The sequence below is a fragment of the Molothrus aeneus genome, chromosome 2, assembly GCF_037042795.1.
Source record: "Molothrus aeneus isolate 106 chromosome 2, BPBGC_Maene_1.0, whole genome shotgun sequence".
Classification (NCBI taxonomy): Eukaryota; Metazoa; Chordata; class Aves; order Passeriformes; family Icteridae; genus Molothrus; species Molothrus aeneus.
This window is the reverse complement of record NC_089647.1, coordinates 6,269,989-6,293,764: the sequence shown is the minus strand read 5'-3', so window position 1 is coordinate 6,293,764 and position 23,776 is coordinate 6,269,989. Positions and strand designations below refer to the sequence as shown.

General features: G+C 37.4%; 1 protein-coding gene across 3 annotated transcripts in view; it reads left to right on the top strand.

Moving 5' to 3' along the window:
* The window catches only part of CADM2 (cell adhesion molecule 2), a 573,596-nt gene that overhangs the window by 471,453 nt on the left and 78,367 nt on the right, over positions 1-23,776 (top strand). For all 3 annotated transcript variants that reach the window (XM_066571920.1, XM_066571921.1, XM_066571919.1), the window contains one exon: positions 17,068-17,158. In XM_066571920.1, coding sequence (XP_066428017.1) covers positions 17,068-17,158 — 91 coding nt within the window. The remainder of the gene's footprint in view (positions 1-17,067; positions 17,159-23,776) is intronic.

Here is a 23,776-nt window from a genome sequence, read left to right as displayed (position 1 = left end):
TGTTGTTCCCTCCCAGTTTGCACCCCTGTAGCGAGGCACTTCCTTGCTAAATAGCAGTGAGGTGCATCTTCCTCTATGCTTGTTTCTCCAAATTTTGAACAAGACCCTTCTCCCTCTTTTCTGGCCTCACTGAAGTTCTCTGACAAGGTCAGACTGCACTGGGCATTTCAATTACTGGTGTGCTTTATGTTAGTGCCCCCTCGGACTGCCAGCTTATCAAAAGCCATAATGCACAAGTAATTGTTCTCTATCATTCTCGTTTGCTCCATTAATTTTCCACCAATCAATTTAATACTCTCTAGCACTGCTATGGAGTTGTTATACATAGAAAGAGAAGTGATAAATGTGCCAAAAGAAGCTGAAGTTTAGGGCAGAGCGTGGAAGAAACATTTAAAGCTATGGAGAAAGAAGTATTCTGTTATTGGTGACAAGGAGACTGAGATCAGTCTTTTGTTGTCCTTGTCCTTGCCACCTACATTTCCATGGTCAGCATACTCAGAAATCATAATGCTGGTCAAATTTTGAAAGGAAACTTTACAAAAAGAGAAGATTCAAGGAACTGATGATATTTTTCATCAGAGAGCCTTAAAGGAAAAAGAGATGTGAAATTATTCACTGGAGCAATCCCAAATACTCCAAATGGAGTACATTACACTGGAATTGGGCTCCTTGATTTTATTCTCCTTGTGTTGCTCACTGTTGTCATGGATATTACTGCAGCCAGTGGAAGCTGGGGTTTTTTTCTGTCGGCCCATAAGATTTCAAACATATAAAAGTCATCCTGTTTGTATCAACAAGAATCATGCTCACAGGACCCTGTGTGGAAGCTGATCCAACATATATCCTCAATGCCACCTTGCAGCAGGGTGAAAATAGTGCTGGCAAAGTTGATGAATTATGGGACCTCAAAGTCAGGAGAATCTGTTAATCTGACAACCTGTAGGCTCCAAAATCACAACCAAGTTAGTGTGGCATTGCCACATGCTCTTAATATCCCAGAGATCTATAAAATTAGCAGACAACTGTGAGAGAATGATAAGCAAGCCTCTTAAAAAGGTCAAACAGAACAGCACAGGTGAGCATCAGTTTGGCACAGGGAATGAATGTACAAAGATGAGGCATCACTCACTAGAACTGCTCTTGAGTTTTAAATTCCTTCTTAAAATCTGAAAAGTTAAAACATGGATGCTCCTCATGAATTATCAGTGTATCATCGCCAGTTAGAAGGAAAGGGCAATATGAACTTGTCTAGGCATTTCTGCCCTGTATAATTATGCTTGAATGTTGAAAAGCCTGCTTTGTTTCAAGCAACTGGCCCCTGACAATGGACAAAATTTGTGGCTCCATCAAAACAAACAAACAAACCAAAAAGCAAAGGAAAATAGAAGAGAACAGTAGGAAGTGCAGGATTTTGTTTGCATCCAGTGGATCACAGGTAGAGAAAAAAAGAAGCAAAATAATGGAATGAAATGACAGGTTTTGATATATGCCTAGTGAAAGACAGAATAAAATTAAATCTGCCTTAGAAGCTGGGACTGTATGAAACAGACTGTATGAAACAGATATTTGTAATTAGTCCATAGAGAGATGTAGATAGAAGTGCTTATGAGTCCACACAGCTGTTTTTATCATCAGCTTTAGTAGGAAGTCAACTTAACAAAATGAAAGCCATCAGATATAGAATATGTTTATTCCCTCATCTTCCCCTTGCACAAATCTTGTGTTTTATTATTGTGATAGAGAAATCAAATAAGCTTTCCCAGTAGTGCTACAGTGTATGAAATGAAGCTGAGGACTAAACTTTTACACTCAAAGTTTTTTTTTATTTTCTATTATACATATTTATCTGTATATGATAGAAATAGTGCCTAAGTTTTTCTGCTGCTCTTTGCTTTCCTTTCTTTCTTATAGTTCAGTCTGACAGTGGAGATAATCTTATTATTACTTTGAAGGAGAGAGTAAAAACTCTCCTTGTTTTTACAGGGCTTCACAGATTAATTTTGCAAACTCAAAATATTAAAATAATAGGGGAAAGCATAGCATATCCCCACTCCAGACTACAGGATAATTAGCTCCTCCAATCATTTGATTTATTTGCTGTAATTTATGTTATATCTCACTTGTGCTTAATCCTGTTCATCTGTATGTTGTGCTCTGTGCACTGCAGGGCAGTCCAATTGCCCAAGTCTTTCTGCTGTGCTGAAAGGTTGGGCTGTAATTTAGTTTCTGCTTGGCCAGCAGAGGTTTGTGGTAGCATGACACTGCTTGCTGAGTTTATTTTTCCTGTGACCCTTACTGTCAATAGCAAACCTAAAATAGACTTGTATCCCCTCTGGCTTTGCTCTGAAGTTTGCTTGTCAGCCCAGCTGCCACTGATTATTAGGAAGTGCTTCTTGTAAGTGATAAATACAAATCTCAAAGGGATACTTAATTTCATTGTTTACTTATGTTTTCAGACTAAACCAAGAATGTATTCTTTGTTCCTGTATTAAAGAATGATGGGTACAGTGCTTCAATTTTGAAAGCTTCTCAGTACAATTTTTAAGAGATTGTCTCAGTCCTTATGCATGCTCCTGAAAAGACATTTTGAGGACATGTACAACTTCTGGTCCACAACTGGGAAGTCAGTGAATTCTTCTCATCCCTCCTCAGTGTTGCGGACATGTTGTGATTCCCAAAAGCAGCATCTTCTCTTCCTTCCAGGTCTTATCTGAGCAGAAACCAGCCAACATGTTGCTTTGTACTGAACAGAGTGCCATAAAATTACCCAGTGGTAATTACCTTACCTTAGTGAAGGTTCTCTGACTACAGTAAATTACCCAGCAGACCTCAGTAAAAATTAATTGTGTAAATCTACCCCAGAGGCTGCTTTTGAAGCCTTAAAGTGAAATCAAATCATTTGAACTTCAAACCTAATCATGGTGCTTCTAAAATGGCAGCTGCGATGTGATCCGTGCTAATGGACTCAGTGAGATTTTGCTTAAAAGCTGACCACACTCCCAAATGACAGCACTAATAAGCTAAATATGTGTTATGTAAAGAAGTGTCTAGAGAGGCAATTTTGAGTAAATTCCATATTGGCAGACACAGATGTGCAGTGAATTGTCGGCCTGACAAATCTATAGCCATCAGCTAACTTGCTTCCACAGGCTATTCCAACATGTTTGTGTGATAGGCACACTTCTTCTTTTGTGAGCTGTTATTAGATTCTTTTGCAATGAACATCTGGACTTGACTTTAAAATTAGGCAGCCATTCCATGAGAATGTTGGAATTGTTATCCTGGAAATAAAGGTATTGATTTTGCATTAAGTCAAGCAAGCCCTGGGAGTGCAGCAGGCTGCGGATCGGATCAGCCACGCGCTGGTGCGGCCGTGTAGAACACGGGGTGTCTGTGTGTGCACGTGTGTCTGACAGCACCCTGCCCCTCTCACTCCTGATGTAACAACAAATGGATCCCTCCCTGATGGCAAGATGGGTCCAGAATTTCTGCTGGTGCAAGCAAAGGCATTTCACCAAAGAGATCCCTGGTGCTCACTAGGAGGGTTTAGCACACTTTTTCTGCTTGGCTGCTCTCAAGTTTTTGTTGGAACAGAGTTTCTAAAATACAAATTCTGAACAAAAATGAGTAAAAACTGTGTGTGAATATATAAAAATTTATTAATTGTAGTATATAATGTACTGCACCTTCATATAGCACTACATGAAATAAGGCATTCTAAAAACAGGCAAGAAAAGAGTCGTGAATAATTGGGTGCTGGACTCTGTGTCTGTGATGAATGCCTAAAAGCCTCAGAGCTGCCCATCAGAACAGTATATAGACACAAAAAACCCTGTCTCCCTTAAGTCTTAATGTTAAATTCTAATGAATGTCACATGTTAAATATGTTAGTGGCTCTTCAAGGTGCCTGTCTCTACCCAGACTTGCTGACTTTTTGTAGCTCAAAAAGGGCAAATGTATGCCCATGCAAAAGCAAACAAAATGGGATACTTCTTAGCTATGATAAAATAGGGGAGGAAAGGAAAACTCTTCTCTCTTCCTTGTCTGTAGGCCTACATATGGTCCTTCAGTACTGTAAAATGTGTGCCACACATTCATTTTCTTTAAGCTGTGTGGCCATTTGTCTTTTTGAAGCTGATTCCAATTTTCTCTTTATGTGCTCCTTTCTTTCTCTTTACTTACTTTAATTGTTTCCCCCCATTTTGTGCTTAAAAAAAATCTTTGCTTTTGCACTTTGGCATATCTCCTCTGATTTGCCTTTTTTTTTTTTTCTTTTGATTTGTGGTATGTGTTTCCAGAACTCTCCCAGAGTTAAGTGACACCTATGCTTTAGGAACAAGGGCACATCTCCCTTTTTTTTTTGGAAGCAGCTTTTATTCCCTAGGCAGAAAATAGGTTTTTCTGAAGTGAAGAAAATATGAGACTTAAAAGAAATTTCCTTCACTGATGCTCATCTCATTGGTTTCTGATCAGTCAGCAGAATTGGTCATTCTCATTTGCTTGTGACCATGTCTTCATTGCACTGTATGACACCTCAACAGACACACTGGCTAGGAGTAAAATCTGTTAACAGTTGGTGTGATTACACACTGCCACAATCTGTGTATGGACAATCTGGCAAGAGATGCATCCCCAGATTCAGAAAATGCCATGTTAACTAGGATAATAAGGTGTCATAGCAGCACCTTCCATTTTTTTAATTTTTTTTTTTTTGAGCATCACCCCAAAATACTAGGTGAACTCAAACAAATAGCCTGTGTGTTGAGTCAGGAGTGTAAATAATTGCAATTCTTGTGAGAATTGAAGCTTCTTTTGATGTTGCCAAGAGAGAAAATGTCTGTGTAACGATGACTTCAACCAATGAGTTTAACCATACAATTCTCGTATAACTTCTGATACAGTGGAAAGACCTGGATTTTCCAGGCACATAATTCCCTAGAGTCACAAAAACAAACCAAACTCACCTGAGATTTGCACATCCAGGGCTTTGCAGTTCTCTATTTCAAACTAGCACGATTTATTCTCTTCCTACAACCATTTTATCATGGAATAATTTGAGTGGTTTGGAGCTGTGATACCTCAGAGACCTCTGGAACTTGTGGAAGGAGGCCAATATTTGAAGCTTGGTTCTTGTTGATTAAAGTCACCTTTTGTTCCAGCTTAAGAAGCAAGAGTGGGCTGTATTTTCTGTCTGATGTGCAGACAGGACCTTGGTCTCTCACAAAGCCTCCGATCACAGATGATCTCTGTAAGCCTAAGCAAGCAGGGATGTCCTTCACTTTAAGTGAAAACCTGTGAGCTGTTCAGGTTCCCAGAGAGCAGCTCATGAGGAAAAGCTGGACATTTTCAGCAATGTCTTCCTGAATCTGAAAGGAAATCAAACTTCTGAGCACTGTTCCTGCTTTTCTCTTTCACTGAAGATTTTGCTGGATTGCTGTGAGCTTGAGAAGGAGACAATTCTGGTGTCTTCCAGTTGACTCTCTCTGATTTAAGTTTATCCTCTTTACACGTCCAGGTTCCCACCCAAGACTCACCCATGTTGTGATACTCAACCAACCCAAACAGGTTTGGGTTTTGTTTTTTGTTTCATTTTTGTTCCTGAATTCACCCTGTGAATGTTAATATGGAAAAAAAATACATCTCAATACAATACTTTGAGGACCAGCTGCCAGTCTATCTCCCTTAAAGTATAGAAACATACTTACCAGTGTAAGATGCAGATGAAAACAGTAATAATGAGAATGCAATTTAAAAGCTACAGTTTCAGTACTCTGCATCTCTTCATATTGAATGAAAAGTAAATAAAATATTAATTATATAGCTCAATAATTATGTAAGCACTTTGTTAATTAGTGCAGTTGCATTTATTAAACTTTTCATACTGGTGAATGCTTGAAACAAATGAAACTTAAGGGATAGTTACTGTACACAGAAAAGGATAATATCTGTGAACAGAAAAGTTCACTGCTACAATTTGCATGTTTAAATGAGATCAATTAGGTTAATGATGGATGAAAATAAGAAATCCATTATTTAAATGCAAAATAATTCATAAACTTGTAAGTCCATTTACTGCCAAACTTTCATCTTTCAAAGGGGATATCCAGTTCAAAGGGTTAATGTACAATCCTGACCTTTACCATCTGGAGGTTTACGTTCAAATATGGTTTGCAAGTGAAATAAAATCTAATTTGTTTCTCTGTAAAATCTTATGTAGAAAATCCACAGGGTGGCTTGTCTACTCTGATAAAACCTTTGAAATCTGGTGTGAGCAGGATATTCCATGTGCCTGTTGTGTGACTGAGAGGGCTCCAGAAGGTTTTAAAGGAAGTTTGGGAGGGAGAGTTTAATAATATTAAAAGCAGGAAAGACTAGCAAGCAGGTGAGACAGTCTGGAGGAAAAGATAAAAAACAAATTTAGAGATCATTACCAGAACCACCCAAGGAGGAGAAGTTTGCCATTCACGAGGGTGGGATGAATATTTGCAAGAAGCAGATCAAATTTTCGTTTTCTGATGCTACTGCTTAGTTATTTTTATATAGACTAAACTTTTATAGAGTCTAATATCTGATATGCATGTCAGAGAAAGGACTGAAGAGATATTTGGAAATTCTGAGCATCCAGAACTCTTATTTCACTTCTCTAACAGTTATGGATGTGCTACAGTTCTTAAGCCATATTCAAGATGATTTAAGTCAGACACAACAGAACAATGAAGGCTTTAAACAAAAGAATCTGAGAAAGCAGAAGATAAAGTTACACTGAAAGGTCATGCACTCTCTCAAAGTTCAGCATTTCTACGTGGTTTAGGCAGAAGACTTTTCTTTGTCTTTTTCTCCTTCTCTTAACAGAAAAAGTGAGATAAAACATAAATAAGTTGGAGAGAGCACAGTGTAAGGCAATGGAGATGCTAAACGAAACAGATTTTACTGTTTACTCTGAAAAAGTGGCATGGCAAAAATAATTAAACAAGATGAAAGTTGTAAAACCAAGCTTCATCACTTGCATTCACTGGAGAAAACAGAACTGATTTGCAAAGAAAATATTGTTTCTACCATATCATTCATGTGTGGATGGGACTTAATGCATAATTCAGAAACCAGTGACCCATTTGAGAAGCCATGTAAAAGGGAGTGGCTGTTGTCTGGTGCTATCTCCATGGAGTGGCACACACTCAGAACTGGGGTGACAGTGCCACTCTGTCCTCCAATTAATTCAGCAGGGGCTACTGATGTGCTCACATTTATCTCTGCCTGGGTTAAGGCCAAGCACAAAGTAGGTAAGAATGATCAAACAACACATTAGGTGACAAAGGCAGGGTAAATCTGTGAACATTGAAATGGAGCAGAGGGGAACTGTGGAGCTTTGGTGTTGTACTTCCAGCTTCTTTTTCCCCTCCCAAAACCCCAAGCCACATGTTATGTACTACCACATTTCACATCCTTTATTGTGTTTCAGTAATTGTGGGGAAGGAGCCTGGCATGACCAGCAGGTGAGGTGCTGAAACAAGTCCAATGGATATCTTTAACAAACTACCACATAATCAATGCCCACAGAATTAGTAAGCTAAATGGTTTCCTGCCAGGTTGGTGCTCAAATTGAGGCATTCATGTAATACGAGTGTCAGGAGGGAATATTTGACTGATCAATCTTTCTTTTCCCCCACATTGGCATCCACTTTCATGTTTTGCATCCAGGAGAGTGCATTTACACTCTTCTGTTACAAGCTGTTACTACTCTTTCCTACAACAAACATAATTTTTAAATAAACCGGATGAGATTAAGGATGACACAACAGAATTCATCAAAGAATCTCGGGTAACAAAGGGACCATATGCTGTTTCTGGTCCTGCTTAACTGTAAAGCAGTTTTAAAGGAGTACAAAAAGAAGACATTGGAATATTCATTTGGATATGGTACCAAGTATTCACTTCTGTCAAACCTATGTATTGAAGTACTATCATAAGGCTTAATTTCTCAGTGCTGTTGAATACTTTTATTGAAATTAAATGCCATTGCCGTGGCACAATTGCTTGAATGAGATTGACTCACCCACAAATATTACTAATTGAATAATTTTTCAGATACATAATATTGATTGTTTTTCTCTCATCCATTTAAGCAAGGAGTTATTCATTCTTTTCTGAAGCAGATTATCAAACTTCCTGCATCTGCCAGGCTACTTTGGTGAAGTTACCAAGGCAGATTTGCACCTAAGTGCTTATTCAAGGCAGCAGTGCACAGACAGAAGCCATGCTGCTTGCCATTTACAAAATAAGCCAAATTTGGGGAAATGCTGATTCACAGCTGTAGGATGCACAGCTGGTAAGTGTAAAAGCTATTAAAAATGGTGAGCACTTGCACAGAGCTGATTAAAGTGCTCCTCTCTCCTCTTTCTCATCTCATTTAGGATATCCAATCTGATGCTTATTTTTGTGCATGCTGGAGTGGTTTGTCCTTGGAATTTACTTTTAAAGTCTCTTCTTTCCTAAGCTTATTTTCTTATATTTTTTAGAAGTAAGAATGAAATTATATAGGACTACAGAATTTTCAATGAGCTTTGTAACTGCTATCCATGTATGAAAATTATATTCTCATGGTTTCTGAAGTGAAAAAAAAAGTTCCTGAAACTTGCCTGTGCTCACTCCAGTGCTAATTAATTTAGGAAGTAGATACATCATCATTTTCAGAGGTATCTGCTTATTTTATCTTTGCATCTGGAAATGTGGAAAGGTTCCAAAGATATAAGAGAGAGAAAAAGCGCAATGAAAAATGTAGAAGGCTGTGACATAAATAGATTTCAAAAACATGCATTTTGAAGAAAAACAGACAAAAATGGATAGACAATAAATGGATTAGTCTCTCAGGAAAACTTTTAAAATCTTATCATCTGGCAGCCATTTATTACCAGGCAGCAATAATCTTTTATTATCAGACTGTTAGATTTTTATAACATTTTTTAAAATTATAGCACCAGAACTGTTGTTGTGCACTGCCACACTAAAATATCTGAGAAATTTATGAAAGCTTTTCAGTATTCAGAAGGTTTGCAGTCATAAAATAAAACCATGAAGTAAAGACATGCGGTTGGTAGCTCATAATTTAGCTAAACCTTTAAGAAGAAAAATGTGTTGTAATGAACCAGTTATAGTAACTTGCAGTCTGGTACAAAGACAAAATGGTGGTTTGTGTTCAAATCAAAAGACAACAAGGTAAATATATGTATTAAAAATGGCATAGTAAATCTGAGTATTATAGATACAGGCAGGAGGTGCTGCTGCACAAGATCAAGTAATTAATTCAGAACTTGGAGTATTCTGGAAATAGTCAGTGGGTAATGGGAGGAAGGTGGGGGTTATCCTTTTCCTTGCCAGATGACCCAGCAGCCATGACATGGATGTTACACCACAGAAAAGGTCTGTGTGTTTTACCTGGGCTGCCTGGAGCTCAGCTGAGTATATTCTGAACTGGCAAGTAATTAATAAGACATGTTCCCTGTGTTGCTTAGGGTCCAGGAAGGTAAAACCTGGCATCCATGGGATGCTCAGTGATCACAGTGGGAAGAACTGCTCTGTCACACAAGCACAGCTTTCTTCCTGAATGGATCCTTCATCATATTCCACACTGTTGAATGCAGTGCTCAGCTAGGTTGTTAAACAAAGCTTTTACTTACTAGCAATACTTTTAAGGCTTTTTAAATCATTGAGTATAGGAGAAAATTTCTAGTGACAAAAGGTAATTAATACAATCCGCACATCATCCTAAAAGATGAAATAAGGAGGTGGTTTCAGTGCTTTTAGCAGGAGGAATGTAAGTAACACTTGTAGCAGATCCTGATATAACATGAGCGCTTGCTTCCCCTGACAAACACAGCCAGCAATGTGTTTGCCCCTCCCTGGACCTTTCCTTTTGCTGTTAACATAATTTGCACTCAAACAGCCAATCCAGCATGGATCACAGGTTTCATTCCAACAAACTCAGCTTCTTGCTGCAGCTGGTGAGATGTTCATAACATAAACTACAGAGAGAGAGTCACTTTTAAAGGAAAGATGCATCAGAATCAAAGTATTCCAGCGGAGGCCTAGGGTCAAATGATGTTAATGAGCTGCTTTCAATTTTTTATGACACAATTAGGGACAGGATTGTTTCTGCCCTGGTTTTGAGATAGATGCCTGACAATTTGGCTGCATGGAAACTAATCAGTTAGAAGAGCCTTGTTTTGGAGGTTTAATATGTTTGTTGTAGTGCTGTGTTGTGTAGAGCTGTTAAGTTTTTGTTCATCACGTGCAAATGTTTGACCAGCTGTGCTTCCTTTTTTCTACAGTTTTCACAAGGTTTAGCCCTTTTTACTAGAGCTTTCAAGACTAATTAGGACATTTGTGGTAAAAAAAAAAGAGAAAATAAGCACAGAATCCCTCATGTTTTAAGAAAAAAATATTTAGGCAGCATATATCACACTGATGTGTGCCATGCATACGGGAAAGAACCTGACCAATGAATTTTTCCTTTTGAACCCCAAAGACTCATAAACTAAAATAATTCAAAAGATTTATCTTTCTCTATGCACCTTGTATATATTGAACATTATATGTTACTGTCACCAAAAAGGACATTTTTTTCTGTGCCAGATCTTTAAATATTCTACAAACCAGAAAAAATGTTTTCTTTGGTGAAGGAAAAACAGAGGAAGTCAAGAGAAATGTGATTTCTGCTTGACACTATGTCCTGGGTTGACTAGTCCACCATTATCACCCATTTCCTTAAAATTACGTGAACCAGACTATCCAAAACTAAAAGTTGAGACCAGTACTACTTTATGAATTGATTATTACTTAAACAGTAAATAAAATATTTTGGTTTTAAATATTAATTATTGGATTGCTTTGATCTTGAGAAAATCATGCTAAACATGTACAAAGAGAAGATCCAAACATTTGGCAAAATTACTGTATAGCATGTGAGACCTTAAAAGGATACTACTACAGGAGATTTTAATTGAAATGTGAAAGAAACTACATCTTCTGTGATGCCATTTTACCTTGGGAAGTAGGAATCACAGACTTCATGCAATAAATGAGTTTATTTATTGCACTTTATATGAAATAAGTGTGGAAATATAATTGCCCTAGCTGAGAAAATATTTGTTACCAGTTTGGACAGAGTTTTCTTCAGTTTGTGTTGGTATTAGTATAATATCTAAGATCTGCTTATGGCATTGTGTTTACATTTACTTATTTGGTTTTTTAAAAATAATTATTTAAACATTCAAAAATATTGTAATCTTTGACACATAAGGCTACTCTGAGGCCACCAGCTCAAAAAGTACTTTAAAAAAAATTAAGTCATTTTTCGAATGCAAAGCCTAAGAATGGATGCACCAAAACCACTCAATGCTAAGGATTGACACATTCTTAGGAAACAGGTGGCGATTTTAAAAGTATTATAAGTTTTTCTTTTTGTGAATATCCTTATCTGGCTCTAGAAAACTTTCCTAAATGTAAAATGAAGGGTATATTCTGTGTTATGTTGACACTGAATGTAAATAGAGACAATTTGCACGGTACTGAATTGCTTGAGAAGTTCTAAATCATGATGTGTGTTGGGCTAAAAATTTTCTAATACCTGGCTTTTTATTTTTTTGTGTGTCAGACTATCCTGATTTATCCAAACTAGGAAATAGGTAAGAGAAAAAGCCTTTTCACATTCAAAGTGAAATCTTAGTTCAGTATCTGGCTGGAAGGGAGACCTTAGCATTCCTCACTGACCTCTGCTCTTGCATGAGAGGTCCTTGCACTCTGAACCAGACCAAACCCTTAATCCATGAACTCCACAGGCTGAATGTTCTAATCTCTAAATTATTGCCAAATAAGTATTTTGATGGATCTGATCAACACAGAGTGAATACTTCAGTACTCAGTGGAGTAAGTAACCTCTTTTACTCATAAATCACTGCATGGGGTCTAATAACTGATCTTGATGGATTGATTAGCACTTCTCACAAAAATCAAATTATGTATCAAATTAAGTGAGGGAGTGTAGAAGTGGCTTCCTGAGTCATGGAGGTAGAGCAGTCCTCTTAAATGTAGACTGCTGAAGTACAGGACCCTTGGGATTAGTAATTCTACCCTTGCAAGGGAAAAGGAGGAGGTGAACTTGTTCTGTTCTGCTTTCTGATGATTCAGCCACATTGGAAGATATTTGGGGTGCTAAGTTTAAACTTCATAGTACATTAATGCATTTATTTCTTTTTTAAAAAAATCTATAATTCAGCAGAAAATTTGCAAATTAGGAACCTTGACTTGGATCTGTGCATCTGATACAATATTCCTGTGTAAATTTCTGCTGAGGAGAACCACTAAGACTTTTTCTGTTAATCCTCCATTCACTGGAATGCCAGTGGAGGCTGAGATTTACCTTTTAACAAAATGTGTAGAGAAATCCAGTGGCAAGAAGTTTATATTACATCTAAAGTAATGGATATATCAAAATTACCTGGAGGAAAGACTGCTGCATGGTTCTTTGCATAGGTGCATTTTCAGCACTCCTGGAATTCTGATGACTAAAAGATCATGAATACTCCTACTCTTCAATAGTCTACTGCTTCCAATTGTTGTTTCTTATAAGTGCCAATGAAATATATGGGCTCCACCCACCCTAACATCTGCCCAAGAAGAAAGGTGGTCTTATTTTCTGTTTCTGGGATTATAATTACGTTGACTGAAGATGATTACATTATGGAGGGATTATTTGATAAAACAGGATCATAACCTGTGTTCCTATCATAACCTCATGATAATGCTACCACTTTGTCTCACAAAATGATTTTTCATATGCTTATTCCTACACACCTGTTGCTGATTAATGCCTTAGGTGCAAAGGATTATACTTTGATTTAGTGATTCTGCCAGAGCTGTGAGTTCCATGAGAGGTTTTGCTGAGAACTGATGGGACCAATGACTTCTGAAGATACATATGTAAAACAGGCCAAATTCCACTTTTACTATCTTGGCACTAAGAAGAAACTAGTAGAGATTAATTGTCAGATTCTGTTGTTGGCCTGTTTCACAATTCTAGCAATTTGTTTACTTTTATGAATTCAGGTTTCCATTTTTACACTGTGTTTGTCGAGAGTTTGCACATGAAATATAACATAACTTATCATGAGGGATTTTTTTCCAGTGGCTTTCATGTGATTACTTTATATGAGTAAATTTATGTGAAGGAATTTAATCCTGCATGTAACCTTATAAAGGCTTGGTGATAAAATAATATAAATATATACTGAAGTCTATTTTATTTCAAGCAGTGTAAAAGCAACTAGTACATTCTGAAAGTAAACACACATTTAAGCATAGATCTGATTAAGAGCAAAGGTCTAGTCACTGATGAGAACCACCTTTATTTTGAAAATAGCTTCAAAGAGATTAAATCAGTCAGTTATGCAGTTCCACAAGGTTGGATGTTGAATGTTGCCATTAGTTGCTGCTAAAAGTAAAACAAAAGTCGTGTTGAAGTGTTTAATTTCTTCATGTATCAGATCAGATTGTTACTGGTATAAGCTGGTATCAATTTTCTACATGTTCACTGATTTTGTGTCTTGCTGAAGATGACATAGCCTGATCAAAAATCAATAAATCTTCCCAAAGTTTTGGAATGAGTTTCCCAGGCTTGTGAGATGAGATGAGCCCAAATCCTAGAAAGATGGATGAAGCAGAATCACTCAGGGGAACTTTTGCCTTTGGTCTGCTGAATCACGAAAGGTTATACAAAAAAAAAGCCCCATGCCATAATTCTTACCTGTAGCTGGTATGTCCAGAAACAAACTAGCAGATTCTGTGCTCATGGAGGGTAGAAGATATGTTAAGACATGTTTGACCTTAGGTTGGTGGAAGAAATCAGTTGCAGCTCATAAGTACCTCATAACTCAAACTAAAGACTGGAGGGCCAAAGAAGCTCTCGCTGCTGGAGATGGATGTAACTAAAAAAATCACTGGGTACTGAAAGCATTGTGTTTTACTGAGAAAACTTGCTGTGGTGCTTATACCCACATAAACCACTAGTTTTTTATAGAATTGGACTTTCCCAAATCTTATTCTTTTTGGAATACTTATCTCCTCCATAATATTCTTAGAACTCAGGATAAGGACATATTTGTAGATATTGTAGAGAAACTGTAGTCACCACTCCCTTGTTCAGAAGAATTTTGCTTTGAATACTGGCCCATGGTATTTTATGTCATGAAATTGCTGACCTAAATACTAAAAAATATGCAAGTTATTAAAGTTCAGGTAAGTTCAGCTTTGTACACATTGTTATTTTTCTACTGAGTTTAGAGGAGGAGGAAAAGATTTGACCCACATTACTCTTGACTCTACTCCTTTTTTCTGGTTGTAGAAGGAGATTTTTTTTGGACATATCTCCATTATTTATAACAAGCTGATAAACATATCTGAAAAGAAATCAATGTCTTTGTGTATAACGGTTCTTGATTTTCTTTCTTTAGGCTGTTTTCTAATGTTGGTGTTTGCCTGAGATCATGTGATGTTCCAGTTGTTATGATTAATATTTTAAGTGTGACAGGTCAAAACTCACAGTATTGATAGAGTACAGTTATACTTTTTAAGTTCTTCCAAAATGAGAGTCACAGTGGGAGGTAGTGTTTTGTAATAGCATCTTGAGTTCTGGGAAAGTACCAGTCAGCAGGGTTCTATCATCTTTGTAAAAACAAGATATTTAGGTTAGTTTTGATTCAATTCAACTATTCTGAAGATTTCTTTTCATTTAAATTATTGATGTGAATGTGAAGATAGAGGGCAGGTTTATCTTAAAGGTTTTTCCTTTTTAAATATAAACTTTAATTCTGGAGAGAAATCAAGCATGGCCTAAAAATAAAAAATAGAAATAGTAATACTGAGAATAAATCACTCAAAATAGGATATCTAGTTTTTGAAAAAGAATAATTAATAAAATGCAAAAATTTTCCGTTGTTGTCTTCCCTAAAAATTATATATTGAATTAAACCCTGTGTTTCCTGCTTTAGAGAAACAAGTAGTTACTGTTTAAGTCAATTAGCAGGGAAAACCACTAGGGAATGTATTTCTTACACCACTTTGTTGTGCCTTAGAGGGTGAAACCTCAATAGAAGACCTTTCTGTGTTAGTAAGCTCCATTTAGAAGTGTGTGGAGAACAGAGAGCTGCCTGGTGGATTAAAGTAGGAATGGGAACTTCAAGTAGGGGCAAGCAGCACTGCATTGATCCATGCAGATGAAAGCTTAATTGTCTGGAATCCTCTCTTCAATTTTATTTGGGTCATTAACAGTATTGCAAAAAATGCTGATAATTTTTTAAAATATTTAAGCCAGGAATAATAGCTGGATTGCCCTTTAATTTCTTCCTTCACCTGTGGCTGTCAGGATTACTTCCATCAAAGTTTTGCTCTTTTTCATATTTCTCTGGAAACCTCTTGATCTCATTGCATTAGTTTTCTCCCTCCCCCAGTTAAATTCTTCATGTATTCCTATCTGATACTAATTTGCTCCTCTGGTTCAATGTATAGTCAAGAGAGTAATTTACTCATCTTCAACAGCAGCACTGAAATCACAGAAGTACTTGATGCCCTGATTTATTAAGGCACTTGAGGTCAGTGCCTTAAGCATGTGCTAAAAATGAAGCAAATGCCAGCCTGGCCTCCAAAGGATTAGTCACCTGTATAATGGTTTGCAGGGCCCTTAAAAATATGGACTTGTGGAACAGATTTGCTACTGGTGTAAGGTTAGAGCAGCTATTCTGGAAAGCTGAATGATGCTGAAAATACTTTCAGTGGAATTACAGAGAGTCTGCACTAAGCCTTTCCCTCTTCTTGTCTTGTGCTGTTACTCTGTGATGTGCAAAAATAAAAAATCAAAAGTCAGAATTTTTTTCCATCATTTTAATTGTTCAGATGCCATTTAGGGTTCAGCAGGACTATTGGCATCTCAATAAGAAGCTATATTGTGTCAACTGCTAAGGATAACAGCAACTGCAAATTTAGTGAGACAAAACTTAGGTATCCTAGATTTACAGGATAAAGTGGTTTGTATTAGGAAGCTATAGACAAAGAAACCATGAGGAAAAATATACATTTTTCAATTCAATCTGATTTTTTTTTCCACAGTGACAATGAAATTTGGTTCTCCTCTTCCTAAGGAAAAATGCATAACAGTCCTTTATTTATCATCTTTTTTTGTTCTTTATAAAGGTGGCCCTCTAAGTCATATGTTTACTCTGAAAATATATTCTTGCAAGACAGGTAGCAAATATTTTAAAAGTTAAAGACCTACTTCAAATGCTTTATTTGGCATGAATTCACAGTAGCTCTATTGTGTATCTTTTTGCAATTAAAACTATAAAACTAATCCAATCACATTGGACAACAGATTGCAGATTCTTCTGTAGTGCTTTTTGCAGATATTTGAAACATTCTCTTTGGAAATTCTGTTTAAGATTGTTATGGTTTAGGGGCAGCTTTATTGCATTTCACAAATAATATCCTGTAAAACGTCTGTAACAAGGTATTTTATCTGAAAGCCCATTGTATCTATCTTATTATGACTTTCAAGCTTCTGCAACAACAAAAGTGTTCTTATTCAAATGTACACTATTGCATTCATTCCTCTAATAGCAGCATTCCATCATATCAGCCTAAAAATAGGCAAACAATTGCATGGAGTACTTGTTATTCATCATAGATGGTTTTTTTTCTTTATTTTGTTGTTAGATATCAGACTTTTGGATAGTCATATGGAGTGTTTGCATCGAATACAGAAATAAAAAATAATTTTCTCTTAGTATACACATGCTTTCTATCTGTGTCTCCTAGGGATATAAAAAGTTACTGGTTTAGTTACATTGGTCATTTTTATTGCCTTCCTGAAGACAATGGAAATTGCACAAGGCTCCATATGAAACTGTCTCCAAGTGTAAATTAAATCTGTGGTTTAGACTGTTGTAAATAGAGAAGAATGTACTCTTAGATAATAAATCTTTTTTGTGTATATCAACAAGTTGTCTATTTTTTTCTTCCTAGATACACCTTTAGTTAAAATCATTTCTTCCAATTCATGGCCTGAAGAAGGACAATCTATAATTTTGACTTGTGAATCCAAAGGAAAACCAGTGTAAGTGATTTAACAAGTAATATGTTTTTTGTTATTTTACTTATTCTGCTGTGACTGCAATCCTCAGCTGCAGAAATCTACTGGTTTTGTCTCCTCCTGGGGTGTAAAGTACTCTCTGGTATAGAAAACCCCTTGAAGCCTGTCTTCATTAAGTGTCTATAGAAGATTGCTCTTTTACTTTGTCATCTATTTTAGTTTTCAGGAAGAATTCCAGCTGTGAGATTTTTTTTTTTTCCCATCAGGTATATCAACCTGAAAGGTGTGCAGGTTTAATCTATCTCTGTTTACATCATTAAATTGATGATAGAGGAGAAAACATCTCATGAAAATCTTCCTACATCAACCAGCCTCAGAAAAAAATATATTGAACTTTGGCTGCCATTTACAGGGGAATTTGAAGTTTAATTATATGTGCAAGTTGGCTGCCTGTTTCTACCAGGATTTGGAAAGGTGTAGCCTGCTTTAAGAATGTAAATTGTTTTCCTTGGGAATTAACATCTTTTCTATTAATATCTTTAGAGACAAATCTGCAGAGGTTAACCCTTGCACAGAATCTACTACTTAAATAGACTTGACTCTTGAAAACACTTAACTGCCCAGAGGGGCTGTTATGTATTTACTCATAAATATATATATATATCTATATATATATATATCCATAATCCAATTGCTTAATATTAAGTCATTATGAATCAAGTTTCTTAAATATTGCTCAAAAGATCAATATATAGTGTTGTGATGATACACAGATTTAGAATGGTCTTGAAAATGATAATGAAATAATATTTTGAAGCTAGAAAAGGTGTAAATTGCATGACAAAAATCATGTCACTTATGGCTGAATTTCTCCCTGGTGTAGTTTTAGTGACTTCATGGAATTGCTTTATGTAGGAGCCTGAAGTCAGACTTAGGTCAAGTAAGGCATTGAAGTCCAAAATTTCTATTTTCAAAAGCTCTTCTGAGTTATGCCTGGCATAATTTAAACTCCATAGGTACTTTTTTTTTTAATCTATTATGTGCCTGCATCATTTTAAAGCAGCTCCTCCATCCAGATCTTGACTGGGTGAGCACCTAGATCGTGCTTCTTCCCTGCTTGAGACCAGAAAACTGGTAGTCCATCTAATTAGTCTGACCTGATGCTCCATGTAATTGGTCTTTTCTGTACCTGTGTACTTCCGATATGTGTGTGTTGCTGAGAAAAGTACTTCTGTCAGTAACACAAAATTCCATTGTGAGCCCTCTCTTGCTTTTATAATGTACCTGAAGGATAAGGAGTTGTTATTTTATCTCATATTCCTTGAACATTTCCTCGAGTATGAAGAGGTAGAGTCTGTTTCCCCCTTATTTTCAAAATCTGCTGAAGATGTGCAAGTGCTCAATTTTAGGAAAGATGTCAGCACTGATTGCGCTGAGTGCACCCATAGGCTGGGTGATATGTAGCATTTTCCTTATCTCAGTATTTTCCTCATGACTTAACAGATGAAGTGCTCTCTTTGGCTAATAGACTTGAAGCATTCTAGGCCCACTCAGTTCCTCACTCACAGCAGGATCAGGGAAAGAATCAGAGGAGTAAAAGTGAGATAACTTGGCATATGCAATATTTATTATTTGGTACACATTATATTCTGGATATACTTTAAACATTAGGAGGCACTCGTTATAACTTAGTAATTAAAAGAGAGCTTCAATTAAGGTGTTACTGTTTGTTTATTTATTTTAAGTAAAGCTGTGTTCTGTCCTTAAAGGATTCAAGTGCAAAACTTGTATGTGGTTTTGAAAGGGAAAGAAAAAAAAATCTTCACATGACAGAATTATCAAGACAGAGGACCTGTATGTGGTAGCCTTTGGGGCACAAATATTTTGCCAATAAATGCACCTCTAATTGTCCAGGCCACATGCACTGCCAACTTCAGCTGCTCTTAATTGCTTCATTAGGTCAGTCTTTCATGGCACAGGGCCAGTAATAAATAGGCATCCTCCTGGGAGCAGTTTGCTGTGGCTTAGCTTGAGAAACAGGAAAGTCATGCTCCCAACCTGCATTGTGAGTACCACTGGCTGGGAGAAAGAGAGGAATTGGAGAGGTCCACCGAGCCCAGATATGTCAATGTCACAAGGTAAGTGATGAATTGTGGGCTTCATGGAGAGCTCAGGGCCAGCCGTGGTCCGTCACAGCCGTTTGCACGCCATGGGTTAATTTCTGTATACTTTATGGCACAGTCTCTCCTGCTTCCTGCAGGCAGCAGTAAATGAACACTTACTTAGAGGTGCATTTCCCTTGCATCCCAGAGCAATTTTCAGAAGCGTCCAAGTGGCAACTGAGAAGGGGTGAAGCCAGGTGGTGGCTGTGGTGACATTGATGATACTGGTAGCTGCTGCTGAGGAATTCTTTTCCAAAGGGAAAAAACAGGATGAGGCTAAAGCTGGAATGTACTTACAGCATCACACAGCTCATGCACCATCATAAGTATGATACTTACAGCATCATACACCACCTTACAGCTCATCATCCTGAAAGGTGAATCACCTTCCTGGAAGGGGATTCTGTCCCTCAAACCATGTGCATCATCATTACACTGATGCTGTGTTTCCAATCTACAGTCCTGAGGGAAAGCCCTTCCTAACTTACAGCCCTGTAGCAGGAAATGGGAGGGAAGACTTGCTGAAACCAAACCTCAGGGAAATCAACTGCACTTTGCATCTCTTGTTGAAACAGCATCCTCCAGGGATACATACAGAAGATGGACAGAGAACAACTACAAAGAACAACTGTACTAAGGGTTAGATCTAGGGCCCTGCTGAGGTTTCACAATTTGAGGTATAAGATTTCTCTTGGCCAGTCATTAGCCATGACTTTGGACAGGAGAAAAAAATGTCCTCAGACCCTTTTATGTGAGCAGCATCAGCTATCACAGCATGTGAGGTGGGCTGGGATTATCCCAGCCTCTGGGGTTCCCACTTGCTGTGGATGGGTTCATGGTCTTGGTAAAGGGATCCCAGTGTTGGAACAGGGATGCCGAGAGCGGGCTAAGGGGGAGAAGCTGGGGGCATGGAGAGGAGAGCAGAGAGGGGTGGAGAGGAAGATGGAAATGTGATTGAGTGAGGCAACATAAGAGGGTGTAAGACAGACTGCACTATTTCTGTAACTGTGCTGTTTTACCTCTTTGCTCATCACTGGGAGGATGAGGACAGCTCTGGCTCCAGTCAGGCCCTGTGCTAATTTGTGTTACTTCGAGGCAGGAGCTGAAAATGACCTTCTTCTGGGTAACCACTGTGTTGCTGCTGTGGAAGTGGGACAATACCATTAAAAGGAGCAGGCCAGGCTTCCTGCCTGCCTGTTCTGTGATGGTTTTGCAGAGGCAGGCCATGTGGATTTGGTGATGTTCCGACCCAGTTGTGTAGCACTTCAGGCACCAGCTCTAAGAAACAGCAGCAGAAAGCTGGTGTCTGGAATATTGCATGAATAAATCTGTGACATTTTCAATTAAATTTTTCTGTTGATGTAAAGGAAAAAAGGAAATATATTCATCAGTTTACTACAGATAACATGACTCACTCTAGGAGTATACCCTATTATGTGGAATATTGTAAGGGATCTTGAGATATAGCATTTGTGAGGATTTTGTCCAATTAATAAATGCACAGTTGGCATAAAAAATTTAAGAGTTTTCTTTTGGAAAACTTTGAATATATGTATTTTTGTTAGCTTAGTCTTTCCTTTTGCAAGACTCAGTCGCTGGTTTCTTCACGCTGTTGACGATTTTGTTAATATTGATGTCCAGGGTTGTTGTGTTTTGGGCTTTTTTTGTTTTCTCCAAATTACAGGTAAAAATGTATTTAGCCTTTTCTCTGCATAACCAAGGTCAAGACCCTCTGTACTTGATATGACTATTCAGCAGCATTCCTTTTTTGGAGGTGCTTTTGTGCAGTTTCAAACCAAATTGAATCTCTTCCCTTTTCAATTCTTAGCACTGCTTTCTTTTCCATTGTTTTTGGCTGGATCCCAGGACAGCTGTCAGTCTGTAATATTTTAATCAATGAGCTTGCCTAATATATATGTAAGGTGTTGTTACTTCTTAATTAATTTCGTCTTTTAGCATAATATAGTTTTACCAAGACTTTGTTTATTTTCCAAAGAAGGAAATGTAATTAAACTTCAGAAATCCTAGACATCCTTTTTATGTAATGTCTAGACTTTTCTGAAATCATATTGCCTGACAGTATTTTGAGTATTTTAAAATAAACATGAGGTAGCTGTAAAAAAATATAGAAAGTAAAGAAAAAAATGATCATTTACAGTCATCCATGCTTACAAATTTTTTTAAAAGCCAATGTTTTCTTATTGCAACCTGTAACTTCTCTACACTTTGTGTTGTGTCTTAACAATATAGTCTAGTGACTCAAAACTGCCCTAAAAGTAAATTCAAAAACTGACCATAATGAAAGAAAGGGTCAATATTTAATATTCTTAGTCAGTACTCTCATCAAAGCATGCATGAAATATGTGAGTTTTTTAAGTCAGGAGAAAGGACATCAAAATATAATGGAATAATTAGGGCACAGGAAACAAAGAAAAAGTTAGCTGTCTCCTGTGTGCTTTAGAGAAATGTCTTTCCATTCCATGAACCTCAGGGGAATCAAAGTACACTTGGTTGACTAATGTAAAGTGAATATTTGGCCTTGTTTGAGATAAATAGGGAAGATTTTTATTTCAGAAAACTCACATAGGTATCTGTCATTAGAATAATATTATTTGTGAGCTCATGAAAATTATAGAGAAAAACACAACCAAAACCAAACACGAGTATGTACAGAGTAGTATAAAGTATGGACAAATAAACATATTAATGTAAGGAAAGGTGTTCACTTTTAATGATGAGTGCACACCAAAGAGCCAGGCTTGGGCTATCAAGTCATTGTAAATGATGTGTGCAGTATCTCCACACAGTGTCCTGTCTTTTCTAGCATCTGTTTAAAGAAGACTCCCTTGAGTGAGGCAAACATTTTGTAAAGGTTGGTGGAAACAAATACTAATGGTAACAAGAAACATACACCACCCAGGGAAGCCAGAGAGAGAGTGGCTGATTCATTTGAGAAGGACCTGGCAGGGCTCTAGGTGAGACTGAGGAAAGCCAGTGAAGGGAATTAACTCATATCCAGTCACCTGAAAGCAGCAGAGCCTGGACTCAGGCTGGCTCTAGTTAAATCTACTGTTAGCCACAACTTCCATGTTCTTCTCAGCTTAGATGCAGGATTTTATATCCTTGCTGAATTCCCTGCCTCCCATGAGAAACCTGTTGGCCCGTTCCTCCAGGCCACAGAAGCCCCTCTGAACAGTGGCATCCCCTCAGATGTATCAGTGCAGCCAGCTTAATGAACACATTCCACCAGGCCTTTGGTATTAAAGAGTTAAACAGGACCAGGATAGACTCCTGAAGAAATATGCTTTTAACCATCCCCTGGGTAGAGTGTTCCTTCAGCTCCGTCAATGGTGCAGACAGTTTTTCACCCATGGAGTGGCACAAACATCTAGGTGACAGTGACATCCCAGCTTGGGTACAATGAATGTCATTGGAGACAGTCACCAAAGACCTGCCAGAGTCAGAGTAGACAACATACACTGTCTTCTTCATCTACAGATCCTGCCATTTCTGCAGAATTTTCACATGTTTGGTAGTTGAAAAAATTATAGAAAAATTTATCTCATGAATCATTTTGTCACAGGCTTAAGGATGAAAGGTATTGTAAAGAAAAGAGGATAAAATCTCTTCCTTCCTCTGAATACTTGCCTTAGTTCAAACTAGTTCAAAGTGGAAAGACATCTGAGCCTGAGGTAGGCATTTTGAGAAGTACTAGGAGGGACACATTCAATTTCCTGATTTTCTTTGTATTATTTAGGAAACTCGCATAGGTATCCTTCATTAGAATAACATTATTGGTGAGCTCATGAAAGTTATAGAGAAAAGCACAACAAAACCAAACATGATAATGATTTTCTTGGCAGAATATAACCTTTGAAGAGGATTCTTGACTCCTTCAGTGAAACATTAATTACGAATGGTAGCTATGAATGACCTGTATGTCTTGTTTGATGTATACCCTCAGAAGAGAGAATTAGACGTCCTTCATACTGTTCATATGGTTTTTAGATTTTTTTTTAATTTCCATCGTATCTAAGAACTTAGCAAATATTTAAATGGGTTTTTTTACCACACCTTTGCATGATTAGATTATTCACTTGCCTCAAATTTACAGCTGGGAACAGAAGCAGCAAAAATTCCTAAGTTCAAAACTGAAAAATAAATGGTGTATATTTCATGTCTAACATTGATCACAGTCCCTATTTTCCCAAGAGTGTTTTCGAGTGACACAGCATCCCACTCAGAAGATATCTCATCCTTGGTTTGAGTTGTAACAGTGAGTTCTTAGCATGCCTACAAACCTGTGCTTGAGAGTGAAATCAGAATCTGGGGCAGAAAATTGTGGAAGCCCACTTGATATTCAGCCATTAATGTGTTGTGTGAGCAGTTTGCCAATATTGCTTTGAAACTGCATCCTAATGGCAGGTTTACCCTCTGATGGCCAGCCTTTTGTCCATGGACAGTTTTTTCTGTCCTACTT